The sequence below is a fragment of the Diceros bicornis genome, chromosome 39 (genome assembly GCF_020826845.1).
Source record: "Diceros bicornis minor isolate mBicDic1 chromosome 39, mDicBic1.mat.cur, whole genome shotgun sequence".
NCBI classification, from domain to species: Eukaryota; Metazoa; Chordata; class Mammalia; order Perissodactyla; family Rhinocerotidae; genus Diceros; species Diceros bicornis.
The window spans coordinates 9819867-9832746 of NC_080778.1; the positions used below are offsets into that span (position 1 = coordinate 9819867).

The following is a 12880-nucleotide window of genomic DNA, read 5'->3' on the forward strand; positions in this document are numbered from 1 at the left end:
TGGGTATCTGCTGGCAACCACGTGAACATCAATAAAACTGGTGATGGAACCTGGGTGCATCTGGGCTGTGGGTTTCTCAGATGTCACATGTGCCCAGCCCCAGACTCACCACCTGCTCGCAGGCCAGAGGCGTGTGCCAGGAGAAGAAGAGCGTGCACGTCTGCTTGTCGAGGGAGATGAGCATGGGCCTGTTGGTGGGCCTGGCCTCAGGCCTACACACAAAGCTGATCACACTCTTGTAGGTCAGGCCGGATTTGGAAGGACAAGGGGATCCGTCCTCATACTCCAGCTGCAAGACCTGATCCACGTAGGTCAGCCTCTTGTTTGCCTTGCCCACACTGATCCTGGTCTGCCCAAAGCAGGCCCCTGTACCAAATGTGAAGGGGGAGGAAAAAACACACAATTATGAACTCAAATGACCAATTTTCTCATGAGAACTTTCCACAAATCCAGACTTTCATATTCACAGCTAATACTCATAATTCTGAGTATCCCATGTGGTTTTAGCAAGTGTCATACATCTAATAATTCATCACGGGGCCACGTACTTCCCCCCATATAAGCTGACTGCTGCAGGAAATGAAGGCGTTTGAGCTTCACTGCTGCTCATCTCTTCTACCATAGGAACATGGAGGCCAAGGACGACCCTAGGGACAGAGAGGCAGACTACAGGTGAAAGTCGCAGCCCTTACCCACGCCAGGGGAGCAGTTTTCATTCTCCCCACAGATGCTGATGAAGACGAGTCCCTTCTCACTGTAGGCTGCAGTGTGGCCAGCTCTGCCACTTAAAGAGCTCAGATCAAACAGGTGTCCTGCAAGAGGAGGGGGACACGGTGACCACAGGAGGCTCAGACTCGGGAGGCCCATCACCAACACACTCAACACATGGATCCTGCTGCCATCAGGACTTCTGACCTCTCACCCCAAGTCACTGCCCCTTTCACTGACAGGGCCCTAAAAATGCTCCCAACCAGCCTGTCTGTATCATGAGGCCATCAGTCCCGAAATTTATGATATGGCCCATCTTTCCCCAGAAGATAGCAGCTCATAGCATCCTCCTCCTCCTCCTGGGGCTGGGCCACAGCAGCCACTGGAATTCCGGTGGGAATCGGGAGGGCCCCATAGCATTCCTCCAACTGCCACCTGTGCCTTTCTGGGTCCCCAGTGCAGAGATTCAGAGTCTCCTAGCTGCCCCCATGTTAACTCTGAAAAGGAACAAGGAGACTGACTCTAACCAGCTCTACTAGGCCAGAGCTGGTGGGACTGGCAACCTCAGGAACAGGAGCTACAGGGAGCACAGCTTTCAGGGAGATGGGCAGTTTCTTCTCCACTTAAGGAGAAATACTCGTCAACACGAGTGGGCAAATCCCAGAGAAAACGTCAAACATTCACATTGGGAGTGAGACACTCCCAAGTCACCACCACCCCCAACACACAGTGAGGGACCCAGTGTGAAGCTGGGGCACCAGGGCACCCCTAGGCAGCAGCATTCTGTCCTCTGTGTGTGCATTTGGCACGAGGGAGGCAGGGGGGGAAGGGGGGCAGGTGACTATCAGTGTCCCTCACTATGGGGGTGGGGGGGTGACTGACGGTGTCCCTCACTGTGGGGGTGAGGGGGATGGTGACTGGCAGTGTCCCTCACTGTGGGGGTGAGGGGGTGGTGAGTGGCGGTGTCCCTCACTGTGGGGGTGAGGGGGTGGTGACTGGCGGTGTCCCTCACTGTGGGGGTGGGGGGGGTGGTGACTGGCGGTGTCCCTCACTGTGGGGGTGAGGGGGGTGGTGACTGACGGTGTCCCTCACTGTGGGGGTGGAGGAATGGTGACTGGCGGTGTCCCTCACTGTGGGGGTGAGGGGGGTGGTGACTGGCAGTGTCCCTCACTGTGGGGGTGAGGGGGTGGTGAGTGGCGGTGTCCCTCACTGTGGGGGTGGGGGGTGGTGACTGGCAGTGTCCCTCATTGTGGGGGTGAAGGGGTGGTGACTGGTGGTGTCTCTCACTGTGGGGGGTGAGGGAGGTGGTGACTGGAGGTGTCCCTCACTGTGGGGGTGAGGGGGGTGGTGACTGGCAGTGTCTCACCTGTGGCAGGGTTGGTGACTTGGCAGTTGTCGTGCACATTCCTCCTCACGGGACAGGCGGCTGTGGTGGGCCAGGAGAAGGTGTACTCGCAGTCCTCCACGGCACTGATGAACATGGGCCTGGAGTTCTACAAGCAGAGGACAGATGGTTGCTGATAGGGCACACGTTCGATGTCATAATCATGTAACTTGCATCAAGTGGGAACTTCTTTGCCACACACCACACGCATGTGACATTTCCGTCTTAGCGTGTTTATGGGATGAGGAGCAGAGTGAGGAAAAGCAAAGGGTGAGGATTTGTTCCTGAGATATCACTGGGGGCTTCACTCATACAGGGAAGTGAGAGCCAGAATCCGCTTGGGGGACCAGGGGGGTTTTCCTACAGCTAAGGCATGAGACAGGGTTGCAGACAGGGTAGGCAAAGGATGCCCAAAGGGCTACTGTGAGGCACAAATGAGTAAATATAACTGATAACATTCTGAAAAAACAAATGAACCAAAATCTGTTGTCATGGACAAAACAAGAAGACCCGCCAAGAGAAGTGGTCACGAAGACCACCAATCCCTCCCCGGGCACTGGCTAAGGCCTGCTCCAGACATCTCAAACGCTTCTCGTCCACCACAGAACTGGTCAGATTCCTCCTGCAGTCCACGCCTTCCCAGATAAAGCCCCCACGGCCTCACTGCCCGGCCCCGACAAGCCCACACTGTAGTCCAGCCTCCTGGGCACCCACGTGCAGAGCCCCTCACGCACTATCCTCACTTTCCCTTCCACGTGTCGGTCAGCTCTTTCTTGCTCTGCCATGAGCCTCTCTGCTCAGTTACACATTTGAGGAAGTCTTACTGCAGCCCAGGTTTCCAGACCCCAGCAGCTCACAGGTCTAGGCTAAGCCACTGCACAGTCTCCCTGAAAAGCAACCTCAGCGGCTACTGCCGTCAGAGGGCAGGCCTCAGGCTCCCCAGCCTGCCTCGTATTGGGCTCCTCCTACCACTGGGGCCGAACACAGCTGGAGAGAGTGGACAATCCATCTTAACACGGAGTGGGCCAGTCCAGTGTGATCTTTTTCCCAAATTTAGCTATAACCCTAATCTGACACCTTAACCCCACATGCGGAGATGTTTCTGTAGTGAAAAACAGTCCAGAGCAATCATTAATTCAGTCCACACCTGCTTAACTGCACATACCAACCCATTAGGGGAAAGAATCACATCACAGGTCACAGAGATGGGACTAGCAACCATTTACTCACACCCACCAGACACCAGAAATGACACCTCTTCTCTCTCAACCTCACAACAGCTCGGCAGGATCGGTATATCGCGTGTTACTAACGAGTGAACAGTTTAGAGTGGTTAAGCATTTAACCAAGTCACACAGCTAGGAAGCGGAAGAGCTACCTTTGAATCAGGTCTGTCCAACCTTCTGTGTTTCTCAAGTTGCCTCCGTGAAGAAAAAGGGCATGTTGTCAAATATTAGTTTTCTCTGCAGCCTTTGGGGGATCTGAGTCAAACTTTAAAGAGAACCAACTAATTTTGAAACTAGAGCTGCCAGGTCAGCATCCCCAGGAGCCAAAGAAGGTACTCCACGGCCCACAGGGCCGAGGAGATGCTGCTCTCTCACCCTTTGTGAAGCCGGGTCATCCGGAGCTCCTCAACTCACACCCCAAGGGAGACAAGACGTCAGTCTCACTCCCTTGGATTCGTACTGTCCCCAAAGCTGCATCCGAGGCCGAGAAAGCGATGTCACTTACAACTTGGCTCTCACTGCAGGTGAATCGGATGGTGGTGGACTTTTTCCGGATCTGGTCTGGACACATGTCACCATCGACGTACTTCAGGACAGTTGCACCATCTCTCCACTGGGGACCATCCCTCACCCTGCCAAGGTTCACGCGCTTGGAGCCACTCAGCAGACACGCGGCTGCTTCCAGAGGGCACGGCTCTGCAACACCACGGGTACAATTAAGAGTTACCTTCAGTGATTTTCCAGTCTAGAATTTATCTGGCAAGTGATGTCAGACACACTACATACTGATTCTAACAATCACTCCAAGATATCAGCTATTTCTTTCAAATAAGTCAGATGACAATGACACCACATGAGTTCTCACTCAATTCAATGCTGTTTTACCATAGATGATTGGGGGTAGGCATGGAGTATGGGGAGAATCCAAGGTGTAAGAGCCTGAATTATTTCTGAACCCCACATATGATACAGCTGAAATACCCAGAGTAAGCCAACAGAACATTTTAAAAGGCTACATTCATGTGCTATCTTCATTCAAGAAGTCACCAAGAACTCCGCTCATTTCCCAGTCTCCGAAATGTCCGTGCCATCTGCTGTGGGTAAAGAATTAGTCCCCCTTCATGGATTAAGAACCACAGTGCCACCTAATCTGCCCAGCACACAGAGCAAGGGGAAGTGGGCCCAATGGCCTCAAACCACAAAGAGGATGAAAACCATTCTCTGTAGTTAAAAAAACAGTGCCCACTTTGAGTTGAGCCATATAAGATGTGGGTGGGGCTGTATAAAAGTACAGGAAAACAGGACAAGTTTTATCTTTAGGATTCCAAGAGGCCATGGGTGGCACCAAGATCACTGTATATTGCTCCTGGTCCCACGTGCACAAGTGAATTCTAGTCTCATCACTGGCACTCAGGGCTTGGGTGAGTTGGCCCCTGCATCATAAAAGGACCCCCCACCCACTTACTCCCACTACGTACAGAGGGCATGTTCCCAGATCTCCATTTCACACCCTGTATCACCTACCCTGCTGAGAAGAATTATCTGCCACCATGATTATCTCTACCTACCACCATCTCCTCATGTTCAAAAAAGGTTATCATGTTCCCAGCAGAGCCTTCTGCACTGATTTCTCCTGCACCACACCAGGGATCGGTCATTAAGACCCTGAAGTAATTCCTCCTGCCACTTCTTGACCAAACCATTCACGTGTCAGAGAGGAATGCACCTTCCAAGAATCCCATTCCTACTTGATCTACCCCCATAAATTCACTACAAGCCAGTAGTGCCCTCTCTCACCCGAGCCAGGCTGTGGAGACAGAGACTTGCAAACGTTGATGAGGTAGTGCTCAGTGGCCCCTGTCCTCGTGACCGCTTCCCAGTTGTCACTGTACCTCGACAGGGATGAGAGGTCAAAGTTGTTGCCAGCCCCATCTCTGAAGGAAAGAGAACATTGCAGTTAGGTTCAATTGTATTCTAACTGAAGACGTAGCACTCGATGTGGAACGGTGCAAGTATCTAAGGCACAGTCTATCCCTGACATCCTAGGAATCAGATCTCAGCCGGGAACAGACTTTAGATGAACCCTCTCCCACTTCCGGTCAGAATCAGCAACAACTTGAGGAAACTTTAAGACTTAGTTCAACAAAATTATATATTAACAAAAAAAAGCAAACACCAGGTCTGAAAAGTAAGTGCGCTGCATGCTCAGGCCAGCGAGAAGACAAGAATTTACAGCTAAGACACATGGAGCACCCACAGCACAGACCACCACCTACTGTCAAAACCTGGGGCCACCAATGGTCACTAAAACCAAAACGTGCTTGAATTGACCCTTCTGCTCAGGCTAGAGGTTTGCTTACTACTCAAATCCTGAATACGCACAGTTACTGAAAACCAACCCCAGACCAGGTACAGTGTTCATGGTGAGAAAGACAAACATCCTGTCCCCGTGGAGCGCCCGGTCCAAAAGAAGACCAATGAACAGTCACAGATGCCACTTCATTAGGAAGTCTTAACATATCAGAGGAGGACAAAAATCACTCATTCATCTAAAAAAATACGTGCTGAGCTGAGGGTATTGCAAGAACGAAATGGATAAAAATCACCCATCTTACGAAGTTTACAGAAGTTACTAGTGGAAGAAAAAGACCATAATCAGGATAAATGTTTAAAAATGTACAGTCTATCAGACGGCAATTAGAGCTGAGGATGAAAAAAGGCAGGAAAGGAGGATATGAAGTTTGGGGGAGGTGGGAGAGTTGAGATTTTAGACAGAGCGTTCAGAGAAGACCTAATTGAGGTGACGTCTGAGTAAACTCTGAAAGACATGGAATAGCTAGACACCCAGGCACCACGTAAGGAACAGCACAGGCAGGTAAGGAACAGCACAGGCAGAGGGAGTAGCAAGAGCAAAGGGCCCCGAGAGGTGGGAGCAGAGCGAATGTGAGGGAGTGAAACGGGGGAAGCAGGGATGAAGGTAGAGATGATACAGGTGTAACATCAGGTGGAGTCTTTTAGCTCACAGTAACAACTTTAGCTTGTAATTCCAAATGAGAAAGGGGAATCACTGCATTCAAGGGTTTCAGCAAAACAGTGGCCTGACCTGACAATTTTAACAAGATCACTCTAATCGTTGTGCTGGACTAATCCAATGAGTGTCAGGGACAGGAGCAGGAGACCACTGAGAGGCTACTGCAGTTACACAGGTGCAAGAGGAAGACAGCTTGAACGAGGGTGGTGCACTGCTTCTAGAAGAGAGAAATCTAGACATTTTGAGGGTTGATGGACCATAATGGGATGTGAGAGAGAAAGGAACAAAAGACAAGGTTATTAACAGATACTGGAATCTGTGGGAAATGCAGGTGTTTGCAGAATCAGATCCTCAAAAACTTCAGATAAGGAATATCTGATAGAAACTTATGTAAAGTGATTAAAGACCTAAAAAAAGGAATTAAAACTATAATAAAAGTATATGACATTCGAGAGGAAAGGGGGGGGTGATAAATTAAGAATGAGCAACAGCGACGTCAGCATTATGGCAGAGTGAACTGTTCCCTTTCTCTCTCCCCTCTAAGTTACAACTAAATGACATTCATTAACCAACAGAAGATTCCCTACACAGGCACCATAGAACACCTGAGAGATCCACGCAGCCATAAATCTGAAGGTGAGGGGACTGGATCCCCAGGAAGCAGTGGAACTAGGTGAGCGGACGCAGACCCCCTCCCCCACCCCAGTGGCAGCGATCTAGGTCGCGATTCCTCACACAGCAGCCAGTGCAACTGTAAGAGGAGGCGGGGGCAAGCTGGCCTGTGCACAAATGCGTTCAGAGTGGTAGCCACAGGAGTGCCCACTGTGCAGCAGCAGCCCTGCCCATGGGAACGCTCCCCACTGAGTAGCACTGCTCAGCCCCCATGAAGGAGCCCCCACCAAGCGCAGCAGCTTAGCAGAGCCTCCCATGAGCACAGAGCTGGCCCATGTGTGAAAGAAAGCACCCCTCCCCTTCTGCCTAGCACACCAGTCAGCCAGTCCCCTGCTGAGCACAGTGGCCCTGCACCACAGCAACCTGCCCAGCAGAACACAGAGGCCCTGCCTGCGTGTGCGAGTGTGACCTGCCAAGTGGCTGCGGCCAGCACGCAAACACAAGGGAGCCCTAGTGGAACAACTTCCAGCAGACAGGGCAGGATCAGAAAACACAGCTCTTGCCCCCGCCAGCCCCCCAGTGGTGGCAGGTGGAATCTGTGACCTGATACTACCACAAATGCGCCAGCAAAGGATCAGTTCATCAAACACCATGAATAACTACAGTAACCCTTCAGAGCAAAACGAAAATGACAAGTCTCCAGAAATCCTGAACTCACAGAAATTTACAACCTAAATGACAGAGAATTCAAAATAGCTGTCATAAAGAAACTCAACAAGTTACAAGAAAACTCAGAAAGACAGTTCAATGAGCTCAGGAATAAAATTAGTGAGCAGAAGGAATACTTCACCAAAGAGATTGAAGCTCTTAAAAAAAACCAAACAGAAATTCTGGAAATGAACACAATTAATGAGATAAAAAATAATCAAGAATCCATAAAATAGAGCTGACATTATGGAAGAGAGAATTAGAAATTTACAGGACAGAAATATAGAAACGCTTTAGATGGAGGAGAGAGAACTAAGACTAAAAAGAAATGAAGACATTCTCTGAGAAATATCTGACTCAATTAGGAAAAGCAATATGAGGATTATAGGTATTCCAGAGGGAGAACAGAGGGAGAAAGGAGTAGAGAGCTTGTTCAAAGAAATAATAGCTGAGAACTTCCCAAACCTGGGGAAGGAACTCGACTTACAACTACATGAAACGAATAGAACTCCTAATTACATCAATGCTAAAAGACCTTCTCCAAGGCATATACTAGTAAAACTGGTAAAACTCAATGACAAAAAATGTTAAGGGCAGCAAGGCAGAAGAAAATAACCTACAAAGGAATCTCTAACATGCTTTCAGTGAATTTCTCAGCAGAAACCTTACAGGCTAGGAGAGGATGGAATGATATATTCAAAATACTGAAAGACAAAATCTTTCAGCCAAGAATACTCTATCCAGCAAAACTATCCTTCAGATATGAAGGAGAAATAAAAGCTTTCCCAGATAAACAAAAGCTGAGAGAGTTCATCACCACTAGGCCTGCCTTACAAGAAACATTGAAAGGAGCCCTCCCATCTGAAACTAAAAAGCAAAGGTTTACAATACTTTGAGCAATGAGATAAAGAGACAGATAGAATCAGAAAATTGCAGCTCTATATCAGATTAGGTTAGTAAACAATTATGACATAAAAAACAAACGGAAGGAAAGCATCAAAAATAACTACAAACACTTCAATTTAGTCACAAACTCACCACACAGAAAAGAACAATTTGTGACAACAATGACTCAGAAGGGGAAGAAGATACCAGTAGAACCTGCTTAGGCTAATGGAGATAACAAGCTATTAGAAAACAGACTATCTCAACTATGAAATCTTTTATACAAACCTCATAGTAACCACTAAAAAAATTAGAGCAGAGCAAGAAATCATAAATAAAGAGAAAACTGAGAAAACCATAATGGAAAACCACCAAACTGAAATGGTAGTCAGAAGTACAAAACAAAAGAAACAATGGAAATATAGAACAACCAGAAAACAAGACATAAAATGGTAGTATTAAGCACTCATATATCAATAATCACTCTAAATGTAAATGGATTGAATTCTCCAATCAAAAGACAGAGAGGGGCTGCATGGATTAACAAACAAGAGACAATGATATGTTGCCTCCAGGAAACACAACTCTCAGCTCTAAAGACAAACACAGGCTCAGGGTCAAGGGATGGGAGACGATATTCTAAGCAAACAGCAAGCAAAAGGAAGCAAGTGCTGCCAAACTTATATCAGACAAAGCAGACTTCAAGATAAAAAAGACAATGAGAGACAAAGAGGTGCAGTATATAATGATAAGAGGGACATTCCACCAAGAGGACATAACACTTATGAACGTATATGCACTTAACACAGGAGCACCAAAGTATATAAAGCAACTATTAACAGACCTAAAGGGAGAAATTAACAGCAATACAATAATAGTAAGGGACCTCAATACCCCATTTACATCAATGGACAGATCATCCAGACGGAAAGTCAATAAAGAAACAGTGGTCTTAAATGAAATACTAGACCAGATGGACTTAATCGATATATATAGAACATTGTACCCCAAAACAGCAAAATACACATTCTTCTCAAATGCACATGGAACATTCTCAAAGACAGATCATATGTTGGGAAACAAGGCAAGCCTCAATAAATTTAAGAAGACTGAAATCATATCAAGCATCTTTTCCAACCACAATGCTATGAAACTAGAAATCAACTACAAGAAAAGGGCTTGGAAAGTCACAAATATGTGGAGACTAAACAACACGCTACTGAACAACCATTGGGATCAATGAAGAAATCAAACAAGAAATCAAAAAATACCCAGAGACAAATGAAAATGAAAAGACAACATACTAACTCTTATGGGATGCAGCAAAAGCAGTGTTCAGAGGGAAATTTATAGCAATACAGGCCTACCTCAACAAAAAAGAAAAATCTCAAATAAGCAATCTTAAACTACACCTAATAGAACTGGAAAAAGAAGAACAAAGCCCAAAGCAGAAGGAGGGAAATAATAAAAATGAGAGCAGAAATAAATGAAATAGACACTAAAAAAACAACAGAAAGAATCAATGAAACTAACAGATGGTTCTTTGAGAAGATAAACAAAATTGACAAATCCTTAGCCAGACTCACTAAGAAAAAAAAAGAGAGAAGCCTCAAATAAATAAAATTAAAAATGAAAGAGGAGAAATTACAACAGATACCACAGAAATACCAAGGATTATAAGAGAATACTATGAAAAACTATATGCCAACAAATTGGATAACCTAGAAGAAATGGATAAATTCTTAGACTCATACAATCTCCCAAAACCAAATCAAGAAGAAACAGAGAATCTGAATAGACAAATCACAAGTAAACAGATTGAAACAGTAATCAAAAACCTCCCAAAAAACAAAAGTCCAGGCCCAGATGGCTTCTCTGGAGAATTTTACCAAACATTCAAAGAAGATTTAATACCTATCCATCTCAAATGATTCCAAAAAACTGAAGAAGATGGAATGCTTCCTAAGTCATTCTACGAGGCCAACATTACCCTGCTATCAAAACCAGACAAGGACAACATAAAGAAGGAAAATTACAGGCTGATATCACTGATGAACATAGATCCAAAATCCTCAACAAATATTGGCAAATCAAATACAGCAATATATTAAAAGGATCATACACCATGATCAAGTGGGATTTACACCAGGGACGCAGATAGAGATGGTTCAACACCTACAAATCAACCAACATGATACACCACATTAACAAAATGAGGAATAAAAATCACATGATCATCTCAATAGATGCAGAGAAAGCATTTGACAAGATCCAACATCCATTTATGATAAAAACTCTCAATAAAATGGGTAAAGAAAGAAAGTACCTCAACATAATAAAGGCCACATATGACAAACCCACAGCCAACATCATACTTAACAGTGAAAAACTGAAAGCCATCCCTCTGAGAGCAGGAACAAAACAAGGGTGCCCACTCTCACCACTCCTATTCAATATAGTACTGGATGTTTTGGCCAGAGCAACTAAGCAACGAAAAGAAATGAAAAAGATCCAAATTGGAAAGGAAGAAGTAAAACTCTGTTTGTGGATGATGTGATTCTATAAACAGAAAACCCTAAAGAATCCACCAGGAAACTATTAGCAATAATCAACAACTACAGCAAAGTTGCAGGGTACAAAATCAACTTACAAAAAGCAGTTGCATTTCTATACACTAATAACAAACTAGCAGAAAGAGAAATCAAGAATACAATCCCATTTACAATCACAACAAAAAGAACAAAATATCTAGGAATAAACTTAACCAAGGAGGTGAAAGACCTATACACTGAAAACTATAAGACGTTATTGAAAGAAATCAAAGACAGCACAGAGAAATGGAAAGATATTCCATGCTCACGCATTGGAAGAATAAACATAGTTAAAATGTCCACATTACCTAAAGCAATCTACAGATTCAATGCAATCCCAATCAGAATCCCAATGACATTCTTCATGGAAGTAGAACAAAGAAATCCTAAAATTTATATGAAACAACAAAAAAGTCCCCGAATACCCAAAGCAATCCTGAGAAACAAGAACAAAGCTGGGGGCATCACAATTCCTGACTTCAAAACATGACTACAAAGCTATAGTAATCAAAACAGCATGGTACTGGCACAAAAATAGACACACAGATCACTGGAACAGAACTGAAAGCCCAGAAATAAAACCACACATCTATGGACAGCTAATCTTTGACAAAGGAGCCAAGAACATACAATGGAAAAAAGAAAGTCTCTTCAATAAATGGTGCTGGGAAAACTGGACAGCCACATGCAAAAGGATGAAAGTAGACCATTATCTTACACCATACACAAAAATTAACTCCAAATGGATTAATGACTTGAATGTAAAACCTGAAACCATAAAACTCCTTGAAGAAAATATAGGCAGTACACTCTGACATCTGTCTTAGCATGTTGTCGAATACCATGTCTACTCCAGCAAGGGAAACAAAAGAAAAAATAAACAAATGGGACTACATCAGACTAAAAACCTTCTGCAAGGCAAAGGAACCATGAACAAAATGAAGACAACCCACCAACTGGGAGAAAATATTTGCAAATCATACATCCGAAAAGGGGTTAATTTCCAAAAGACATACAGAACTCATACAACTCAATGACAAAAAACAAACAACCCAATCAAAAAATGGACAGAGGATATGAACAGATATTTTTCCAAAGAAGATATACAGATGGCCAACAGGAACATGAAAAGATGTTCAACATCACTAATTATTAGGGAAATGCAAATCAAAACTACAATAAGATATCACCTCACACACTCATCATAATGGCTATAATTAACAAGACGAGAAATAATAAGTGTTGGAGAGGATGTGGAGAAAAGGGAATCCTCATACACTGCTGATGGGAATGCAAATTGGTGCAGCCACTACGGAAAACAGTTAAGGAGACTGCTCAAAAAATTAAAAATAGAAATACCATATAATCCTGCTATCCCACTTCTGGGTATTTATCCACAGAACATGAAATCAACAGTACAAAAGAGATATATGCACCCCTATATTCACTGTAGAATTATTCACAATAGCCAAGACGTGGAAGCAATCCAAGTGCCCATCAACTAATGAATTGATAAAGATGTGGCATATATATACAATGGAATACTATTCAGCCATAAAAAAGACAATCATTCCATTTGCAACGACATGGATGGACCCTGAAAGTATGATGTTAAGCGAAATAAGCCAGACAGAAAGACAAACACCATATGATTTCACTCATATGTGGAAGATAAACACATGGATAAAGAGAACAGATTAGTGGTTACCAGAGGGAAGGCGGTGGGGAGAGTGAG

The 12880-nt window shown here is 44.9% G+C and overlaps 1 protein-coding gene across 1 annotated transcript in view; it reads right to left on the reverse strand.

The window, feature by feature from the left end:
• The window catches only part of IGF2R (insulin like growth factor 2 receptor), a 116108-nt gene that overhangs the window by 23083 nt on the left and 80145 nt on the right, over positions 1 to 12880 (reverse strand). The window contains exons 30-34 of the mRNA XM_058534045.1: positions 5116 to 5252; positions 3824 to 4014; positions 2075 to 2201; positions 693 to 812; positions 110 to 366 (exon numbers count right to left, since the gene is read on the reverse strand). Of these exons, the coding sequence (XP_058390028.1) occupies positions 110 to 366; positions 693 to 812; positions 2075 to 2201; positions 3824 to 4014; positions 5116 to 5252 (832 nt within the window). The remainder of the gene's footprint in view (positions 1 to 109; positions 367 to 692; positions 813 to 2074; positions 2202 to 3823; positions 4015 to 5115; positions 5253 to 12880) is intronic.